General features: G+C 46.9%; 2 protein-coding genes across 6 annotated transcripts in view; one reads left to right on the top strand and one right to left on the bottom strand.

Moving 5' to 3' along the window:
- Nucleotides 1-9,790, top strand: MMP21 (matrix metallopeptidase 21). The gene is made up of 7 exons (XM_027595904.2): nucleotides 1-338; nucleotides 737-1,274; nucleotides 2,146-2,285; nucleotides 2,547-2,688; nucleotides 3,572-3,829; nucleotides 7,578-7,750; nucleotides 8,004-9,790. The coding sequence occupies exons 1-7, from the start codon at nucleotides 177-179 to the stop codon at nucleotides 8,301-8,303; spliced, it is 1,713 nt and encodes a 570-aa protein (XP_027451705.1). The 5' UTR covers nucleotides 1-176; the 3' UTR covers nucleotides 8,304-9,790.
- Nucleotides 9,791-10,116: 326 nt separating this feature from the next.
- The window catches only part of EDRF1 (erythroid differentiation regulatory factor 1), a 40,915-nt gene continuing 28,609 nt past the window's right edge, over nucleotides 10,117-22,422 (bottom strand). For 2 of the 5 annotated variants that reach the window (XM_027595891.2, XM_027595892.2), the window contains exons 22-24: nucleotides 20,764-20,879; nucleotides 19,723-19,874; nucleotides 10,119-10,940 (exon numbers count right to left, since the gene is read on the bottom strand). In XM_027595891.2, coding sequence (XP_027451692.2) covers nucleotides 10,781-10,940; nucleotides 19,723-19,874; nucleotides 20,764-20,879 — 428 coding nt within the window. In that variant the 3' untranslated portion in view covers nucleotides 10,119-10,780. Of the gene's footprint in view, nucleotides 10,941-19,722; nucleotides 19,875-20,763; nucleotides 20,880-22,422 lie in introns of all 5 variants that reach the window. The other 3 variants (XM_027595890.2, XM_027595888.2, XM_027595889.2) reach the window with 3 other exon arrangements.

The raw sequence follows: 22,422 nt of genomic DNA, 5'->3' as shown, positions 1-22,422 counted from the left end.
CTGCGCGCCCCGGCCCGGCTGGGCCTCCTGGTGGGCACGCTTCAGGCCCGGGTGAGAAGGCCTTGGAAACGCGCGGCTCCCCGGGGCTGCTCATATAAAAGCATCGGGGGCCTGCGCCTCCGGAGGGAGACGGGACGGACGGTGGCGACGCGGGAGCGCAGGGCTCAGCCGGGGCCATGCTGGCCGCCTCCGCCGTCCGTCGGGCCCTGCTGCTCTGCTGGCTCGCGGCCCCCCGGCCCGCCCGGCCCGAGCCACTCTTCCACAGCCGGGACCGCTCGGACCTGGAGCCCGCCCCGCTGCGCCGGGCCCAGCCCATCGCCGACCCTGTCGCCGCGCAGGTAGGAGCAGCCCCGGCATCGGCCACTCCCGGGCACACGCGGGCGCATGCAGCTGCGGGCGCGTGCACGCGCAGGCTGGTGCACACCACACGCAGGCACGTACACACATAGGCCCGCGGACCCGTGCACACCATCGGCGGGCACCTACACTCGCGGACACGCGCACACGCAGGCACGTGCACGGCGGCCACACCGCCTCAGGTGAGGGGCCTCCCACAAACAACCGATAACCGCCGACCAGAAACGCTGGCACGGCGAACGCAGACCCGCCTGAGGGCCTCCGGGCCTCGCGCGTCCTGTCTCCTGCACAAACCTAGTACACGACACAAACACACGCCCGCGTCCCAGCCGCTCAGTGCGCGACCCCCGCCCCGCGGGCCGGTACCTCTCTTCCGCAGCGATTCCTGTCCAAGTACGGCTGGGCCGACGCGCCCCCCGGACCCGGGCCCCGGGGCCCCAGCCCCCACGCGCGGCGCGTGGGCCCCCGGGCCACCGCCCTGGCCGAGGCCGTGCGCAGGTTCCAGAAGGTCAACGCGCTGCCGGCGAGCGGGCGGCTGGACGCGGCCACGCTGGCGGCCATGAACAGGCCGCGCTGCGGCGTCCCCGACACGCGGCCCCTGCCGCCCCCGGCCCCCGGGCCCCCGTCGCGCCCGCCGCGCCCCGCCCGGCCCAAGCGCTTCCTGCGGCCGCCGCCGCCGCCCGGGGACCCGCAGCCCGAGGTCGCCGCGCCCCGCGGGGGGACCCGGGCCTTCGCCAAGAGGACGCTGACCTGGCGGCTGCTGGGGGAGGGCGCCAGCGGGCAGCTGGCCGTGGACGAGCAGAGGCACATCCTCAGACTGGCCTTCCGGATGTGGAGCGAGGTGATGCCGCTGGACTTCCGGGAGGACCTGGCCGCCCCCGGAGCCGCCGTGGACATAAAGCTGGGTTTCGGACGAGGTGAGAAGGGCGAAGACTCTGCAGGCGGGCCGCGCGCCATTGCCTTCCCACGCGGCCGGACGGTGGGGCCCCGTTCACCGGGAGCCCGGGGGCCACCGGGCCGAGGGGGAGAACCCCGCGCCAGTCACCTGCGAAGCCTCCTGGGGTGTCCGAGGTGGCACCTGCCAGGGGTATGGGCGGATGGCAAACCCTCTGTAGGTGCTGCTTTATTACCACTCACTGGGAAGGGCACGGCATGTCTCCCTGTGCCCCCCCGGGAGCGGTCACATGGGGACATCAGTGCGGGCCCTCCGCTTGTCTCTGAGCAGATCAGCCCAGTGAGGCCTGCAGCAGAGACCTCGGCGAGCCCAGCAGGGCGCGACCCTGGCCTGGCTGGCCCTTCCCGCCACTCCTGGGGAACACTAGCCCGGTGGTTTGCTGGCCCCCACCAGCAGGCCCCACCACTTCCTAGCTGGGTGGGTTTGGAGAAAGTAACTTCTCTGCAGCCCCGTCTGGGAGCTAGGGATGCTCACGTCTGCCCTGCTGGTCTGACTGGATTGACTGTCCTGCTGTGAGCTCTACACAGGAGGCTTGCTGAAAACTGTACACAGGGCAGGGACGTGACTGTCGGGCAGCACCCCCTTCATGTCCTGACCGCTCAGCTGTTAGGATCCAGCTCAGATCTTGTCTCCTCCCTCAGCCTTTGCATGGCACCCCCCCCCCCCGCCCCCACTCCTCTGGGCTCCCACAGGTTTGCTAGGCAGCTATTTCCAAGTGTTCAGACACGACACCACACTGTTGCACAAGCCAGGAGTGGTTGCTTCTGCTCCTGGACTGTGAGCCCTGGAGGCCGCGAACCCTCGGGTGTCCGTGTTCCCTGTCCCCTTGCCAGGCCGGCACCTGGGCTGTCCTCGGGTTTTTGATGGCAGCGGGCAGGAGTTTGCACATGCCTGGCGCCTGGGCGACATCCACTTTGACGATGATGAACACTTCACACCTCCCACCAGTGACGCGGGCATCAGCCTTCTCAAAGTAAGCAGTCTGCAGCTGTGCGGAGGGACCAGGCAAAGGGCATGCAGCACGGGCTGGAGTGCAGAACGCCAGGGCTTCTCGGGGGAGGTGTCCACAGCCTTCTGAGAAAGCTCCCCGATCCTCCCCATCGCTCCCCTTCTCCTTAACAAGTGCCGCTCCTCCTAAAGCACAGGCCTGCCCCTGGAGTGGGGGGCGGGGGGTCCACGTGACTCCCAGACACCCAGGGTTGGCACCGCACCCGTGGTTTGTGTTCCCTTTTAGGTGGCCGTCCATGAAATTGGCCACGTACTCGGCCTGCCTCACACCTATAGAACAGGATCCATAATGCAACCGAACTACATCCCCCAGGAGCCTGTGTTTGAGTTGGACTGGTCAGACAGAAAAGCAGTTCAAAAACTGTATGGTAAGACTGTTCTGGATGATCGTGAGCTCTTCCTTCAAGGTGGCCGTGCCCCAAGGGTAGCCACTGGTGCAGAGCAAAGCACTCCCATGGATGTTCCCTCCTCCCTGTGCCACGTTATGTCCCTGGGAGGACGGAGGGTAACTGGGTGGTTTCCTAGAGCTCAGTGGGCCACCCAGGCGGTGGCCTCCCATGGGCGCTGCAGGCGCTGGGAAGCCCCTGGGAGAAGTTCCTTGCCGTCCCAAGGCAAAGAGCAGTGGGAGCCTTGCCAGGATCAACTTTAATCTCTCTTCAGTTATTCAGGCCAAAGAGTTAACGGTTCATTATTTAATGGAAGTGATGAATGACCTAGCGTTGAGGCTGAGGGGAAAGAAAGCTACTCTCCCCTTTTCCATTTAAAACAGAGAGCACCACCATTTCTGTTCCACTCCAGCCATTCTATGCGAAGATGCTCTCAGCATGTTTGGAGAGTGACAAATGCCAGGATGGATTTCTTTCCCGCAGAGGAAATCTTACTCTTGTGTGTGCCCAGAACCAAACTGCTTGCCTCTCGTGAAGTCAGATGAGCCATCAAGAGGCATTAGTTATGTTTAGGGTGATCACATACCCAGCATCCAAAATCGAGACACCTCAGAGAGTAATCTTCTGCACAAAATAGCCAGAACGGCCCATGTGAGCCGGCACTGCTGCAGGCCCCCCGGACCCCTCCAACTCCTCCTGCTCGGCTGGGTAGGCCTACTTCAGTCTTGGGGGGCGTCTTGCTTTGAGACAGCTTAACAGAAAACTCCAGCTTCGCAGTTGTCTCTGTTCGAGTCACACATGAAAATAGCGACTGTTGGTTTTTGCACCAGGTGACCAGTGGCTGGACTTTTTTTTTCTTTCTCAGGTTCATGTGAAGGATCATTTGATACTGCATTTGACTGGATTCGCAAAGAGCGAAACCAACATGGAGCCGTGATGATGAGATTTAGCACCTACTTTTTCCGCAACAGCTGGTACTGGCTTTATGAAAATCGAAATAACCGGACACGCTACGGGGATCCTATCCAAATCCTCCGTGGCTGGCACGGAATCCCAACACAAAACATCGACGCTTTTGTCCACCTCTGGACGTGGAGAAGAGACGAACGTTATTTTTTTAAAGGTAGAGCTTCTTCTGGACGGTTCTATCTCTTTTATTACACAGATGCATTCAGAACAAATGTTTTGAGCTCCATACCAAAGAATCTTAGTATAATGCTCTTGCAATTACTCACCTGATTTCTGTCTGTTCTGTCAGACTGTGAGCTCTGTGAGCACAGGGACTGTGTTGTATCCCCCGATCTCTGTAAGAAGGCACTGAATTCGTCAAAGGAACAAATGAATGAGTGGACCAACTGTGCCAGGCCCTGAGGTGGTTGCCAAAGACCCGTAAGAAAGGGCCCTCCCTATAGAAGTTTTAACTAGTTCTGGAGAGAAAAGACCTTAGAAGCTGACCACTAGAATTATGCGGTGAAGGGAAGGATGAGTGGACAAGGTGACCAGATGCTGGAGCCAGCATGCTGGAGCCAGCATGCTGGAGCCACCTGGAACCAGATGCTGGAGCCACCCAGAACTCGGGGATTGCCCCAGCGTCAGAGGATGCGTAGGACCCCGGGTGCCCCGAAAGGGACACCGGGAATAGTGTGATGGGGGAGGTGCAGATGGGGGTGAGGGGGCGGTGAGACACAGGAGGCAGAAGCAAAGCTTTAGGGTGAGGGTGAAAACGCAGATGGGAGACAGTTGAGCCTGTGGAGGTGTGACAGGACACTCACACGGGATGAGATTAGGGTGGAAAGCCGGTCGGCCTGAGCACCAAGAGCCTCCCTGCTCAGAGGCTGGATGTCATCCAGCAGGCAGGGAGGAATCGGTGGTTTCCAAGCAGGCAGGATCAGTGTTTTGCTGGAAGGCAGAAACTGAGGTGGGGGGCCCCGGGGGTGGGAGGGACACACAGAGCAGGCAGGCCAAGGCTCTCTTGCTGCTGCTTTCCCTCACTCACACACCACCCTGCCCAGAACTTCTGTGCCCCTGTCACGGAGGCTGGCTGCCTTGGCAAACCAAATGCTTGGAGTCTAACCACACACACGAGTCTGTGGTTGCTGCTTTTTCTTTCCCTTCCCCAGACTTTCGCCCTAGAGGTAAGGGGTGCGCCCTGTCTCTGCCCGACGCCCTAGTAATACGACCCTATTGCCTGAAACCGCTCAGGAGTCAGTGAGGCAAGAGCCCAATCAAGAGGATGCTGTATGTAGATTTGGCCGTAAGAAACCTGCGTATGAATTTGGTCTTAATTTTCCTTACATCACACAAAGGAAGAATTATTTTGGTTCAGTTACATAAAGAAGTTTCCCAGGGTGGACTTGTCTGGTTTAGATCTTTCAGGGTTGGAAGCACAACATTCAGTGCTTTAGGAAGTCCTGGACTAGAATTTATACTGGCAACAAAGACTCTTAATTATAGAATTAGGTCATTGTGGGGGAATTGCTGTCATATGGCTGTATTTTATTCTTGGAGCTTTAAAGACATCTTAAAGTTAACTTGCTGTGAATACTTTGAATTCAAAAAGTATTCCAGTTAGAGTGAATCGCACCCCCCGGCTGGACACACGTCATTCACTGTTCTTTTTCGATGGCAAAGCTTTGGAGGGGGGGCGGCGAGGGGCGGGGAGGGAATGAGGGAGCGGGGGCTCACATGGTTGGTGGCTAAGGAGTATAACTGGTTGTGACGTGTAAGTTGCGAACACGGAAATATCTAACCCCGTGGATTTGTTCTATTTTCTGCTGACAGTATGCCAATAGTCAGGATTAGGAACTATTAAGGAGAATTTAGAATAATCCTGTGGTGTTTCAGAGCATGAAATTAGCATTTGGATCTTGAAATGAAAGGGAGCAAAATGACAAGCTTCAGAGAACAGTGGGTGGAATCACGTGGGTGGAGGAGGGGCCTGCGCCGGGTCCACCTGGGCTGTGATCTGGAGGACCAACTTCAGCTCTTTTCTAAAACGATGTAATTCTAAAACCCTGAAAAAAAAGTAAAACCCCATCATAAGCATCAGGATTGTTTTCTGTAAGAGGAGGGCTTAGGTTGATTATGGTAGGAAAATGACTCAGGACAACCCACGGGTCTCTAACACGTAAAAGGAAAATCATGAGACTATATAGGAAGAAGAAGAAGAATCTTCTGTGAAAAAGACCACATGATTTTTGTTCTTTTGTTTTTGCTTTTGATGAGTGCCAGTGGGCTGGAGTGCCCGACAGAAGACAACTGACGTTTTCTTTCTTTTTTTTTTTTAGTTGTTCAATAAGGGACAGTTATTTTAATATGTTAACAAAAATAAGACCAATGCAAAGTTATTATTGAACCTGTGTATTTTTCTCATGAAGTGGCCATTCAGTAATCCTGAAGGTAGCCAGCATTTTTCATAGGCTGTTTGCCTCCCTCATTTCCTAAAATTGTTACATTTTTCATCCTAATTTGCCAGATCCTCAAATTTCCTTAAAACAATTTGAATGGTACCTGTACCTATGCGGGGCATCCTTTCATATTCCATAATTGCCACCTGAGTTCTAACCCCCTCAACAACAAGCAACAATATATTGCTGATAGGCTCATGAGGAGAAATCCATCAGCAATGTCTTGTTTTTTCTTGACCTTTAGGTATAACGGTATACCCATCTGCCCCCAGAAGTATTTGACACGTCATCGTTCTTTTCTGTTACATGAGCTAAAATATATTCTATCTAAAAGGATACACGTATTGTCTTAAAGGTTATAAAAGCATCTTCATTACAAATACTGTCCTTTTCCGATTACCTTAAAGTAAGAGAACGCCAAAAGACAAGCATTAAAATGGGAAGGAGACCACAGTATTTTCACACCTGTTAAATAATCTAGCCCCTCCAGCAATTTCTTTTCTCTGGAAAAATCCAAAGCAAAGTTTTCAAAGGCATCATTAAAATTGATGTCTGGAATCAGAACTTGAGAAGATGCTGTTGCCATAGCGACCCTCTCGGCAATATTTTCTGCAGACTGGAGAAACCGGGCCTGGTCATTTTCTTTCAGGATATGTTCAGCCTGGTTGATGAGGACCGTTGACCGCTCAAGACACTGGCAGCAATTAGCCACCTGTTGTGCCAACTTTCTCAGTTTCATAACCTTTGTCTCTTTGATTTTGACAGCGATCATTTGTTTCCTCTGCTGGATGATCTCTACTAACTCGTCACATTCTTCCATGAGTTTTGCCTCATGCATAGCAGTATTCACCTCAGCTTGCTGGCAGATCTGTATTAGTTTGGCCATTTGATTTTCTAGTTCACTGTTGCGCTTAACCAGGTTGGTGAGGTTCATCTCCAGAGTTTGCAGCTGATTCCAGCAGCCTCTTCTCCAGCGCCCTGTCATCTTAAAGAAAGACACGCCAAGAGGGGCCCGAGCGGGCGCGTGTGTCTTTTTTTTTTTTTTCTTTAAGGTTTTATTTATTTGAGAGAGAGAGAGCACGAGAGGGGGAGGGTCAGAGGGAGAAGCAGACTCCCTGCTGAGCAGAGCGCCCAACTTGGGGCCCGACCCCAGGTTCCCGGGACCCCGGGATCACGACCTGAGCTGAAGGCAGATGATTAGCCGACTGAGCCACCCAGGCGCCCCTGACAACCAACATTTTAATAGCAGCAGTGATTGCCGGGATCAATCTAGAAGTAATTCAAGACCTGGGGAATCATTCGTCTGAATGGAGGCTTTGCTTAGAGGCTGAGGTCCTGCCTCATCCTGGGATCACGGGAGAACATCATGGTTGGCTGAGACCTATGGTGAAAGCAGTCCCTCTTCATGGTTTGCTATAATTAAATGGTAATAAACCATATTAGCATTTTTTGTTTGGCCCTCAGGAAATCAGTACTGGAGATATGACAGTGACAAGGATCAGGCCTACACAGAAGATGAACAAGGAAGAAGCTACCCCAAATTGATTTCAGAAGGATTTCCTGGCATCCCAAGTCCCCTGGACACTGCCTTTTATGACCGAAGAAAGCAGTTAATTTACTTCTTCAAAGAGTCCCTCGTAAGTAGGCGGCTTTCCAGCCTGGTGTTGCTTCTTCACCCCTACGTGAAATTCAAGGTCTTAGTTACAAGTTGTTCTCAGTTGCCTCAGACCTCTGTGGCCATGGCAGATCCCATCATATGGAAAATGAAGAACTTCAAGCCCAGAGAATTTGGTGCAAAGCCACAGATTTACTTAACTCATTCCTATAAATTAACCTAAAAATCAGTGATTTTCCAAAAAGCCAGTCTTAACGCTCTTCCTTGCTTTGCAGGTGTTTGCATTTGATGTCAATAGAAATCAAGTACTTGATTCTTATCCGATGAAGATCACTGAAGTGTTTCCGGGAATAGACCCAGAGAACCATCCCTTCAGGAATATAGACTCAGCCTATTACTCCTACGCACACAACGCCATTTTCTTTTTCAAAGGCAATGCATATTGGAAAGTGGTTAGCGACAGGGACAGACAACAGCATTCTTGGCTTCCTTCAAATGGCTTATTCCCGAAGCAGTCAATTTCAGAGCGGTGGTTTGACATTTGTGACGTCCATACCTCCACCCTGAACATGTAATGAGAAAAATGGGCAAATGGAGTCAAAGGGTTTTTCTTCTAAGAGAAAGTCTGATTTCTTTTACAAAGAAAACAAACCAGATTTTTAATAACCAAAGCAAATGAGGCTAAAACCCCGTGGGAAAAGCATTACTTGAACTTTTAAAATACTTGATTTAAAAGTGAATTTCTCAGGCAAAAAAATAATCCACTGAATAATTTTGCCAGTCTTTTAGGAAAGGTTAAAAAAAAGAATCCTGAGGAATCCCCGTCTTTCCAACCCCTGCCCCCCTGCACCCCGATTTCATGGGTGGACGGAGACGTACCTACAGCCATAGGATCCAGTCATGGAAGGAAACGCAGCTCCCTGGGGGCATTCAGTGGAAAAAGTCACAGATTTCAAATTGACTACAGTCCACAATTCCTGTCATAATAATTTATATTTTTCTAATACGTGACTGTGTACAGAAGGTTTTCCCATGTATTTCTCGATCTTCACAAGTCTGGCAAAGTGCCAGGGGACCTACTATGCACATTTCTAGTCAAGGTGAAGTTCACACTTGTGTCCTTCCCAGAGTCAGACGCCGTGGTTGCTGGCGACCCTCGCCTCCTCGCCCCAGCCCAGTGCCCAGGCAACCTGCTCTCCATCCCTGCCCTGAAGTTAACTGCAAAACAAGTCATCTCGGTGGTCAGGCCACGGATGGCACAATTCTTCTCAGGTAACAGCTAAGACACGAGCTTAACTTTAAGCAGCACGAACTTAAAGTCAGCAGATTACAAAAACATGGAAAAAGACCTCTCTCCCCCTGTAGGGATGTTCATATTCTTGCTCGGACAAGGGAAGACAGCTTTAGAATTGGTATCTTCTTGCTTAGAAACAAATACTCCTCTGGACGAAAAGGCTGTTCAGCCAAGGAGAGGCCAGAAAACAAGACCAGGGCTGCGACATCCCTGACGCCAGCTTACTTCGGCGTCGGATCTTTTCCACGGAAGCGTGCAGGTTTAACCAGAGGAGACAGTGCTCGCCAACAGGGAAGGCAGAGTGAACGCCGTCCTGACAGGAGACTGAGTCTGTGCACTGGCTTTATGACTTAGTCAAAACTTTAAATGCTTCAGTGATGTTTGAAAATGGATGCAAATCTGTCCCAAGGAAGTGCAAACTAAGTAACAAGGAAGTGGACAAACGGCCAGTGGCCAGGAGGAGCTCTGCCGAGCTAGGACAGGTGTCCACACACTGCCAAGGAAAACACCCCCAAAGTCTTAGTGCATGAGAAAGCACTCTGTAAAAACTCCACTTAAAACAAGCTTATTCCAGACAACTTTCACTATAGTTCAGATTCCTCCAGAGAGGTGTGGCTGCTGAGCGGAGGGGTTCTGCAGGATCTGCAGGGAAAGGGGTCTGCCGGTGGCATGAAGGAGGTCGGAGTGGCCCTCGGGGCCAGGCCAGCGGACTTGGAGGCAGGGCAGGCTGTCTACAAAGGCCTCAGGCACCTAAGTCCCATCCATCCACCCGACAGGAAAGAGTATGCTTGATTTCTGTTCCATTTCCTTGAAACGGATTTTAGTAGGACGGGGCAGGACAAGCCCAGCGCCGCACGCTGTAGGCACGGAGAAAACAGACGCCGTGCGTACGCAGCCGGACAGGAGCCGCGCAGGAACAGGGGCGAGAAATGAGTGTGACGTTCTGGTGAGAACTTAGTGAGTGGCACAATTTTATTTTTAAAGTTTTAATTGTTCTTTTGTAAAATTCATTCACTAAACCAGTTCAAATCAAAACTCAAAGTGAAGAACGTGAAATGGAAAAATACGAAGACATTTTAAATAAATAATTTATTTATTCAAAATAGTTTTCTTACCTTATTCACAGTTTCAAGTTTAAAATGAAGAAAAAAAGGGGGGGTAGTACCTATTCTTATCAACTGTCATACAAAGTCAAAGAAAAGCGGATCCTTTCAGAACATGCACTAAATACAGAAACTCGCACAGTGGCCAGTCTCCATCAAATCCTGCACCGAAGCTGAAGGAGGACGGGCTTCCTTCTGTGCAACTGAGGAGGAGATGCTGCAGATGCACAGGACATTTCTTTAACCCATGTGAACCACTAAAATCATTTGCAGAAAAGTCCCCTTGACCAAAGTAACATCATCCAAAATAATTATTATCTTAAACCCATGTAGCTTAACATACCTCAAAAATGCCTAGAAGTGTACCGGCCACCAAAGCAAGTCTGTTAACACTGAGGTACCGTGTACTTCTCAAAGAAACAAATGCTGGGAGCTCCAAGTCTGATTCTGATTTTAGCACTTCCAATGAAGAAGTCAAAGAACTCAGCCATGACTTGTCTGTCATGGGAAAGAGAACTCTGTGTTTCCACTGCCGGGCCTGTTGTAGGTGGAGATTTCCCTCATATTTAATGAAACAAAGCACCGAATGGACAAACGAGCCCCCGGGAGCAGAAGGCACTGACAGGATCTCCTCAGCCGGAGCCTCGGGCGCAAGTCACTGCACGCCGCTGCCGCTGCCGCGAGCAAGCTGATCCAGCAAATGGATGAGAATGTCGATTCTTTCCAGAAGAGTTGCATTTTTGTTGGCAATAGCTCTCAAAAGCTGGGAGTAAATCTGCTTGTTGGTTTTGAGGACATCTTCCTCAGTATTACTGCTGCAGTAAAACAAAAACAAAGACACTTGTGAAGTGCACAGCGATGCCCACCAATTCAAGAAGAAATCCAAAAATGTCAATAGGAACAGCCCGTCACTTTTCACATGGAAGCAGGTGTTCTATTCGTGTTTAGTCCATACTTAACCGTCTTGCATCTATTGCTTAGAGGCCTGTTTGTGGACATTTACTTCACTGCATCAATTAGAACCAATGTTCCTTCTCTTTACGAGTCTCCGAGTGCCTCCCGTGTACTGGGAACGGCTCCTGGCAGTGGACAAACCAGACCAAGTGCCCCCGCCCTCTCGGCACCTGCGTTCCACTGAGGTAGGAGTGGGGGAGAAGCCGCGCACTGAACAAGAAGGAAACAGCATGTCTCAGAAAATCCAGCGGAGACAGGCTAAGTAGGGCACAGAGCTGTCCAGGATTTCCTCCCTTCTCCGAGCCTGACACCCCTCAGATCAACCAGCCTGAATGTGGGGATAGAACTGCGCCGGACTGAAGCCCAGACCCCAGACTCGGGAGCTACTCCACCTCCACGTATCCACACTGTCTGTGCCACTTCGTGCGAAGAATGCCCCTCGGGTGCAGGGTCCTAGACGTACTCCACTTAAAAACTGTTTTAACAAAGACTTCAGTTGTCCTGAAAATAGGTCCCCCACAGGATAGATCAATAGATTATACTTATGTTACTAGTAGAAAACATTACTAATTACATGGCAGTTCATCTCTAGCATCCTTTCTCCCCCCCGTTTTTAAACGAGTCCAGATGCAATACAGACCCTCTGGTCACACGGGACCAGCTACTGTGGACAGTGGCTCGTCTCCTCAGAGTGTGCGTGTCTGCATCTGAGCCGTGTGACAACCACTGCCTCAGAAGGGGAAGGACTTAGAATATTCCTACCTTACAGATGGAAAAACCAAGGCCCAGAAGGGCTAAATAATTTGTATTGAGGTCAAAACATTATATTCTGACTTCGAATGCTATGTTCTTTCCATTCACCAACGTACAAATGTTCTGCTTTTGCCCGAGTGCCCGTCAGGCCGGCCAGAGAGCAAACCGGCAGTCTAGAAGCTCCCGCGGGCGCACATCAAGGCTCAGGCTGTGAGGACTCCTCCTCAGCAGGACCCAGCTGTCCGTGCCGGGCCTGACCGCGGGCCCAGGCTGGAAAGAGTGGGGACCCCACACACCCCTCTCCAGAACCCCGTTTCTCTTCTCCCTCTTAGTCCTACTTCTTTTTTTTAAAGATTTTACTAATTTATTTGTCAGAGAGAGCACCAGCAGGGGGAGCGGCAGGCAGAGGGAGAAGCAGACTCCCCGCGGAGCGGGGAGCCCGACGCGGGGCTCGACCCCAGGACCCTGGGACCATGACCCGAGCCGAAGGCAGCCGCTCAACTGACTGAGGCACCCAGGCGCCCCAGTCCAACTTCTTTTATCAGGCAAATCTCTCTTCCTTTCAAACCATCCGTGGCACAGTAAACGTGATCGTTCAAAATGCATTCACTGTCTACAGTTTGGGCCTAAGAGGGCTATGTTTTAATTTCTGGGTGGGGCTGACGTTTATAAAACCTCTGATAATCTTACAAGAAATGTAAACTCCTGACAAATCAAGGCAGTAGTACTTAATCAGTGCTCCAAAAATGAGTTTTTCTTCATGGACAATGATACCACATTTTAGCTGGGGGCCTAAAGATAACTGATGGCTGCTGGGATCATAAATTTAAAACCCTCTGAGATTTGTTCTGATCCTCTTTCTGAATCTTAAATATTCATCTTCCAATTTTTCTTTTTTTAAAAAGATTTTATTTATCTGAGACAGAGCACAAGCAGGGGGAGGTGCAGGCAGAGGGAGAGAAGCAGACTCCCCACTGAGCAGGGAGCCCGATGTGGGACTCGATCCCCGGACTCCGGGATCATGACCTGAGCCGAAGGCAGTCGCTTAACCAACTGAGCCACCCAGGCACCCCATCTTCCAATTTCTACAAATGATTCCCATCCTTAATCAACTCTCATCAATAGTCTCATTGAACCATGAACTCTAACAAGAAAGGTCCCAACATTTCATTGGCTTATCTTTTTTCCAAAGGCAACTAACATTCCTCTATTTTCCTTTTAATAATCTTAACCAAATATTAAACATACATATTAAATGGCCAGGAACAGCCCATAAAGCTAAAAGATCTGCTCTCTGCACTGTGGTCAAGGGCTTTCCAAACCCTCAGAGATTACTTCTATTTTTCATAGTTTTTCATTCTATGAAACCCCAAAGCCATGAAAAAAGGTCAACAGGCTCCAATCTGCCAAAGCAATGAATATTAAAATACAGTACAAGAGTAAATAAATTCTTCATCCAAAAAGAAAACACAACCCAACAGACAAAAAACAAGCATTTCTAGCAGGACAACACTGGTTGTCATAAGAGGACGTTGTCGTAAGAGGAGTCTAAGAAAATTATGATTTTTAATTACTAAGCTATTTTCTTTTTAAAGCAGGGTTGTGGCAGGTAGAGAATAATCAAAACAAAGCCCACAAACATACTATTTCCTTTCTTTTAAAGTCTAGTTCTGGAGCGCCTGGGTGGCTCGGTCATTTAAAAGTCTGCTTTTGGCTTAGGTCATGATCCCAGGGTCCTGGGATGGAGCCCTGTGTGTCTGCTTCTCCCTCTCCTGCTGCCCCTTCCCCCAGCTTGTGCTCTCTCTCACATAAATAAATTAAAAAAAAAAAAAAAAGTAGTAGTCTAGATCTGATCTCCCTTTACTCCAAACAGGAAGGCTCACAGATTGTGGTGAGACAGCACCGGTGGCCGCCCTCCTCACGATAAATCCCATGTTTTCATGTGCGACCAGTGACACAGGAGAGACACGGTCACTGACTTAGTAACCAGTTTCTCTATGTTTTGAAGCCTATCAACATATAAACTGTATAAACATAAGTATCACATTTAACAGTCTTTTTACTTAATAAACCTTGAAAAATGAACACAAATTAGCTAAACAGGACTTTATGCATCATGCATGAAAACTTCAGGTTGCATTTTTTTTGAGAGGATATTAATAACCTGAAAAAACAGGTTAGAAGACCCTCCACTAAAATAAAAACTGCTTAAGCCATATATATGACAGTTGTTTTTTTTTTTTTTTTTTAATTTAATTTCTTAGTGTGTGTGCGAGCGCGTGGGGATGGGGGAGAGAGAATCTTAAGCAGGCTCCAGGCCCAGTGCAGAGCCGGACTGGGGGTTTGATCTCACGACCCCAAGATCACAATCTGAGCTGAAACGAAGAGCTGAACGCTTAACTGACTGAGCCACCAAGGCGCCCCGACAGTTATGTTTATAAAAGACATTGTAAGACCGAACCATCACCTGTTAGTTAACTACTCAAACCGTCAATTTGTGAAAAATCAGCGAAGCACCGTTTCTCACATATCCTATGTTTATACTGCCACCTTGTGGAAACCAAGAAAAAATTTTAAAATTTACCCGCTCTTGTTGAACAGGGAAAAGCCGAAATTTTTCAACTGCGGTTCACTACCTGCACTGTCTCCTCTGCCTTTTAGTTCTTTGGTTCTTCAGAAGACGGCACATCTGCTGAGCCACTGCGCACATGCCAATACTCCCTGACCGTACGGGGACAGGATGCAGAGCCGCGCCGAGGACGGATGACGGGGCTGAGATGGCAGCGCACCTAAGACTGAGTGCTCCGCCCAAACAAAAGCTCTCCTCAGGCCACAGAGAATTATCTGAAAGCATTTACTGGAGAGGGTTTCTTCTCAGAATGTAGACAGCAGGAAAAAGTATGATTGCCACCGTCTTGACAAACTACATGACTCTGCATGAATCTTATCAAAGAGCTGGGGTCGCTGGGTAAGCACTGAGTCTGCAAACTAAGGACAGACGGAGACAGGGAAGTACTTCCTTGTCTGCAGCAGATGCAGCCAGACCCAGATACTGCTAAGAATTTAATGAGCTGGTAGAGGCTGAGCAAGGGCTGGTGAGGGAGTGAAGGGCCCCTGGGGGCTGCAGATACAGGATGAGTTTACCTTGTCTGGTAGGCTTTTCTTCAAGGACCCTACCAGATGCTCACATAAAAAACTGGTGAGAGCCCTAAGAAAGCAACCTTCATGCAGGCTAGGCAAGGGGACCAGCTAGAGCTACAGAAAGGCAGGCAACCCCACCCAGACCCTTTTCTCCAAGGAATGAAAGCCTTAATCTGTAGGGTGTAGTCGAGGGACAGGAAGGCCACAAGCTATGGCAGCCTCAGGGCACTGGTAAAAGTCAACGCAGATAAAGCAGTGAACAGAAAAAAACACTCCACCCCGGGGCTGGGGCAGGAGCAGTGTGAGGCCACACACCTGGCACTCAGGGACCCAGTGTCTGCCTAAGACTGAGGCTTACCCAAACAACTGAGAAGGCCTGGCCCACCCTCTCCCCGTCCCTAGCAGGCTAGAAGCACTGAACGACAAGCAGGAGTGGAATTATAGCTGAGGGAACTCTAAGAGTGTGAAGACAGACCCTCTCTGAGGTACCACACACCTTCCTTAGGAAAATCCTAAAACTAAAGGTGGAGGAGACATTCAGAAAAACCCTCTGCAGACCTGCTCCAGACTAAGCACAGGCACTGCCTGAGGAACTTGAAGGCTGCCGGACATGAAAAGTAACCACAGCAACAAAAAAATCTCAACCACAGCTCAGCTCCTGGCTAGAAAAATGAACTTAACCCCCCATACTAAAGGCCTAGCATGGGACAGGTGTAAGAACTTTCCAGGCATGAAAATTATTTCCCTCAGGCTGAGATGTCCAGTTTCCCATAACTATGAGATGTAGAAAGGTAAGGAAACAACACACACCAAGAGAAAGAATCAACAGAACCAGACTCAGATATGACACAGATGGTGGAACTCCCCGATCGGCAATTTAAAATGACAATGATTGATACATTAAAAGGCTCAAGTGGAAAATGTGGACAACGCGCAAGATCAGAATGGTCACTTCAGCAGAGAGATGGAACCTACAGAAAAAACCCAATGGGAATACCAGAAATGAGGAACACCATAAAAAGAGATAGAGAATGCCTTTGACAAGTTCAACTGTGACAAAAATCAAGAATCAGTGAACTTGAAGATAGATTAGCATAGGCACAACCGGAACCACAGAGAAAGGAGAGAGAATGGAACAGAAGAAATAAAAATACCAAGGAAGGAAGGAGAAATCACAACACACCCAAGAATATCATGTTCAAACTGCTGGGGGTGGGGAGAGAAAACCCTGAAAGCAGCTGGTGGAAAAAAGGCACATTATATACCTAAGAACAAAGGTAAGGTTCAGAACAGGCTTCCTGTCAGAGAACACGCAAGCCAGAAGGCAAGGGAGGGACATCCCTTAAGTGTGGGACAAAAATGTCTGTCAACCTAGAACTCTATACCCAGCTAAAACATCTCCCAAAGCTGAAGGAGGAATAAAAGACTTTCTCAATCAAAATGGAAGAATTCTTTGCTGGTATTTGTTAAAGGAAGTTCTTCATAGAGAAAGAATAGGACACCAGACAGAAAATGGTATCTGTACCAAGAACAGCACTAGAAATGGAATAAATGAAGGTAAAGTAAATTCATATAAAAATAAATTGTTCTGGCGCCTGGGTGGCTCAGATTGTTAAGCAACTGCCTTCGGCTCAGGTCATGATCCCGGAGTCCTGGGATCGAGTCCCGCATCGGGCTCCCTGCTCAGCGGGGAGTCTGCTTCTCCCTCTGACCCTCTTCCCTCTCATGCTATCTCTCATTCTCTCTCAAATAAATAAAATCTTAAAAAAAAAAATTGTTCTATTTTTAATTGCTCTAAAAGGTAACTATCTAACGCAGAAACAGTAGTAGTGTATTGTGTCTGTAACATATGTAACAGTGAAATGAATGGTAACAACTGAAGAGACGGAAGAACTGGGAGGGACTATCTGAAGGTCTTCATACAGCATGTGGCGCCACAGAGTATCACGTGAAAGTGGTCTCTGATTAAAGATGTAAACCTAAACCCTAGGTCAAACACCAAAACATTTAAAAAATAGTATAAATAATAAATCAATAGTGAAATCAAATGCAATCACAGAAAATGCTCAATTGACTCGAGAAGGCAGAAAAGACAGAACAGCTAACAAGAGGGCAGACCTGATCTGACTGTTACTGTATCACCTTAAATGTAAACAGTCTGAAGACACCAACTGTAAGTTTGGATTAAAAAAAACAAGACCCAGTCATTTATAAGAATCTCACTTTTACTAAAAATGGCATAGGTTAAAAGAAAGAAAGAAAAAGACATCAACCAAAAGAAAGCTGAGTAGTTATATTAAGATAAAAAGCAGATATCACATGGTAAGGGGGTCAATTCTCTAAGACAGAACAAGCCTAAATGTGTACGCGTCTAAATGTGTCCACATCAAAACAGAGGAAACAAAACTGACAGAACCAAAGAGAAAAATAGATGAATCCACAACTGTAGTTGGAAAATTCCACTCCTCTCTTAGTAATTGATAAAACTAGTAGAAAGTCAGTAAGAATACAGAAGACCTGAATAATACTATAAACAAACTTAATTGACATTTCCAGGATGCTCTATCCAAGAGAGCAGGATACCCATATATTTCAAGTGCATATGGAAAGACAAACCATATTCTAGGCCATAATACAAACGTACACAAAAAAGAGAAATCATACGAAGTTATGGTCTCAGCACATAATGGAATTACTAGTAATCCATAATAAAGATTACCTGGAAAGTCCCACTATTTAGAAACTAAAGCAGCATGCTTCTAAATAACACAGGGGTCAAAGAAGTTGTGTCAGGGGGTATCAAAAATTAAAATTAAACTGAAAGAAAAAAAATACATTTGTGAGATGTAGCAAAAGCAGAGTGGAATTTATAGTAAATGCTTATATTAGAAAAGAGAAAGGGTCTCAAGTCAATAATCTAAGCTTCCACTTAAAGAAACCAGTAGAAGAGCTAATTAAACCCGTAATAAGCAGAAAGAAAGGTATATAGATAAATGTATAAATCAAGGACACTGAAAATAGAAAAACAATGGGGAAAAAAATTGAATAAACCAGTTCTTTGAAAAGATCAATAAAACTGATGAACTCCTAATCAGACTAACCGAGAAAAAAAAAAAAGACAAAAGTTGGCAATATCAGGAATGAAAAGAGGGTTATCACAACAAATACCTTAAGACATTAACAGGATAATACGGAACACTGTGAACCTATACATCTGACAACAGCTAAAATACACTTTCATTCCTCAAGAAGAAAAAGTCAACTTGAATAGCATTTTATCTACGAAAAGAAATTAAACTCATTGTGGAAAACTTTCAATAAAGCCAACTCTAGGTTAAGATAATTTCACTGGTAAATTCTAACAAACCTTTAGGGAAGAAACAGTAACTCTACACTTCTAAAAACCAGAAGAAGAAACACCTGCAAATTGATTTAATAAGACCAGCACTGCTCTAGTACTGACAGCAGACAAACCCACCACAAGACCAGAACTGCGATCATACTGCAGGAGGGAACCATCCTCACAGACAGACGTAAGAATCCTCAACACGGTACTAACACACGCAATCCCAGGGGTACCCAAGAATGACACATGCCAACAAAGTGGGGTTTATCTCAGGAATGCAAAGCTGGTTAACATTCACAAAAACTGAATGAGCTCTAGCACATCAAGAGATTAAAGAAGGAAAACCATGGGGTCATTTCAATGTGTGTACCAATAAACTGACAAAAATTCCACATCCATTCATGATAAAAACTAGGAAGAGAAGGGAACATTCTCAACTTGACAAAGGGCATCTACAAAAAACCCACAGCTGATGCTACACTTACTGGTAAAAGACAGCAAGCTTTCTCCCTGAGATCTAAGGATTTGGGGCGGAGCGGGGGCTGACCACCAAGAGGTAGCAAGAGGGAATTTTTGGAGTGATGGAACTGTTCTGTGTCATGATTTTGGCAGAAGACACATATCTGTATGTGTTTCTCAAAGCCTGAAGGACTATACACCACCAAAAGTAAATTTTACTACACGTAAACTAAAACAAACATAGAGACAAAGCACCTGAAGATTATAAATTGATAAAATACACACACAGAATAACTGGTAACAATGTATGTGTAGGGTGATGGCCAGACTGTACTTATATCTTAAAAAAAGGAAGACATATTATTTATATTACCTTCCTGATCTAGTACCTACTACTAGAATTTCAAGTTAAATTAATAATGCCAACATAATAACTCTGGCAAAAACAACAGAACTATACAAGCTGATAGAGGTGTATGAGAACATTTTTTGCTGAGATGCTCACACTTCTCTTCACTAAGTTCTTGGGCTTTACAGAGATTTTGATGCTGTCATCTCCTTCCTATTAGTGTATTTGGTGCTGAATATCAAAACTGTAGTCCTGCCTTCCCATTAAAGACAATGAAGAGTTACTAGAAACAGTCGAGGTCTTCATTCCAGGGTCAGTCATCTCTCTCAGGGAAAACTTTATAACCAGTAGCGTATTTACTCTTAGGAAGCAAGACCTGTTTCTATAGTTTCAATATGTAGTAGGTCACATGGAGAGGAGTCTCATCTGATTTACCAAGTCAGGAAAGAGCACCACTTAAAATCCCTGATCACCCACATAAAAGACAAGAATGAATACAACCTATCTATCTTTTCATTCGGTCAGTAGAGATTATTACCTTTCTACAGGTTAAGCTGCTGGAAAAGGCATTTCCACAAAGAACCATTGGATTTACCTCGTTTTCTTCTTAGTTGAAGACAGCAGCTTGATGGACTGAAGGAGAAGGAATGACAACCGAGATTCAAATATACTGAGGAGCTTGATCACTTCTTCTCGATTAAGACTAGGAGAGGAATCTGCAGCTGGAGTGGACTCATCACTCTTAGGCTGAAAACAACAAGAAGTTACTTTACCTAAGCTGCCCGAGAGTGACAGCTTCATAGTGACGTGAAGGGACCACAGTTGCACTCACCCCATAAACTTTTTATCCAAAAACAAAACAAAAGGAAACCCCAGGTCATTTGTTTTTCTCCAGGCACAGCCTGCTGGCAGAAGCTGTGATGAGCCTCACACCCCAGAGATCACTCTGATAGACTAAAACCTGTGAAAAATGCCTCACACCTAACAGGCACTTACATAGAAGAAATTAATCCCGAATGGAAATCTCCCACTTTGCAACACTGCAGTAAAGGAGCGAGATGGAAATGGGCATGCTACAGGGTTGGACAAACCGAGCCTGGAAGAGGTAACAGGCTGGTGGACCATGGGGGACTCAGGGAAGCTTTCAGCAACAGCAGAAGGCAGCATGAATGCTGGAATGCCAGGCAAACTAGAACTGCTTTCCAAGGAGCTTAAGCCTATTCATTGTTCAACAGCTCCCCGGCAGTTTGGTAGAAATTATAAAAGAGCTATGCACTTCTTTCTTTCTTAAAAACAAACAGAACAACAAAAAAGAACAAAAAAAGCAAAGGAAAACACAACAGAGATGTTATGCTACTGGGTCTTACTAAGCTCTATGTGGTTATTTAAAGAAAAAGAAATTTTAACATAAAAGATATAGTTCCAACTTAAAGAGTTTAATAATCCCACCAAAAAAATATAATAGATCACTGTTAATGTGTTTTATGCAAAGCACATATATGTATATCTATGTCTGTATATACACATACACACATAATACACCTAACACACACATATACCCCAAATGCTCACTATGTATGTTCACCCTTTAGCTTAAGACACACAAAAAACCAAGATAAATATTTTCTCCATTTACCTGGTCAAATTCCTCTACAAGCTCCTTTCTGATGAGCTGGAATGCATGCTTAGTTCTCACCATTATATCAAGAGCCCCAGATAGTGTTTTTAATTTTCCAACATTGCTATTCTGACCTAGAGTGTTAAAAACACAAAAATGATCATTCCTTTAAATATAAATCTAGAAACCCATCCAATGTCAATGTATTAATGAAAACTGATTTTCAAATGCTATAATAGTAGCTCATGAGAATCTCAACAAATTTTCTAAAATCCAACTTTTAATAATTATCCCCAAATAAAAATATTAAGTCTACAAAACAATAAATAACAATGGTCTCCCTGCCTTACCATTTGGTTCTGTCAGGGTGAGAACACAACCTATCTGAAATAAGACCGGAGTGTAAGGTCAAAGAAACCAGCCGGGACAAGTCTGGTCCAAAGGCCCCCAAATGTTTACATTACTTTTTTCAGGTACTCAATTTTTAAACATTTTTTAGAAGGAAAATTAACCATATTTATCATCTTAGCAAATTTGTTCCCAGTATCTGTTCCTATGAAAATGATGCCTGCTCTCTTGAAGGAATTCAAACATGGCAGAAAATTCAAAGATGCAAATGAAAATAGGTCATCCAAAACGCACCCCCCAGAAAGAGCTACTGTTAATCCTGCCATCTAGTATACACTGCCAAAAAGTTAAAAATACTTTCAGTAAAAAGTTTTTGTGCGTGTTTTTTTTTTAAAGATTTATTTTTCTTGGGGGGGGTGGGGGGAGGGAAGGGAGAGAGTGTCTCAAGCAAATTTCACACTGAGTGGAGCCTGACATGGGGCTCAAGCTCATGACCTTGAGTCACAACCTCTGCCAAAATCAAGAGCCAGATGCTTAACTGACTGTGCCACCCAGGTGTCCCAGTAAAAAGTATTTTTAAAAACTGTTTTGATTAGCTAATACATTCTCAAAATGTATAAAGTCTGAATCAGAAAACAGTGAAAGCCTTCCTCCTGGCCCCCAGAGGCAGCAATGTTATCACTTTCTTGTGCATCCTTAGGGATACTCTACTGAAAGAGTCATCTACCTGCTTAACTATTACATTTATTTTAATTTTATACAAGAAAACAACTGAAATAAAATCAAATGAACAGCTGCACTTCAAAGAAACGTTTATTTCTTTACCACATGAGAGCTATTTCTCCAAAGACCCCTGCTACAGAAGGGGAGCAGGTGGGCAAGAGCGGGGGAACTCAGGCAAACACATTCAGCGTGGGGCAGCAACTCCCTCCCTGCTGTGGCCTGCCCTAACAAAGCCGACTCATCTGCCTGCCTCCTTCCCTTCCCTTCCCTTCCCGTAGAGCTCTAACCTTGCTCAGGACCTGCAGTTCTAGTTCCGTAATCCACAGCTGCCAGTACCCACTGCAGGTTTAAAGGAATTCAATGGGACCACTGCTTCTCCCTTCCTATGTTGTTCATGATGATTTATATCTCTAATGGTCTCAAGTGACCTGTCACATTTTTTTTTCCAAGTAAGAGAGCGTGGGCTATATTTCAGTATTTCTACGAACATAAATAGTCACAGAACATAATCAAATCCATTTTCTAAACTTCAAGAAGTATAGAGACTTCTCCTGGCCCCTACCCAAAGCCGTTAACTATGGGCAAATTAAAAAGAAAACATTATTT

Source organism: Zalophus californianus, chromosome 15 (assembly GCF_009762305.2).
Source record: "Zalophus californianus isolate mZalCal1 chromosome 15, mZalCal1.pri.v2, whole genome shotgun sequence".
Taxonomy (NCBI): Eukaryota; Metazoa; Chordata; class Mammalia; order Carnivora; family Otariidae; genus Zalophus; species Zalophus californianus.
Note: the sequence above shows the minus strand (reverse complement) of the source record. Positions and strands in the feature narration are given on the sequence as shown.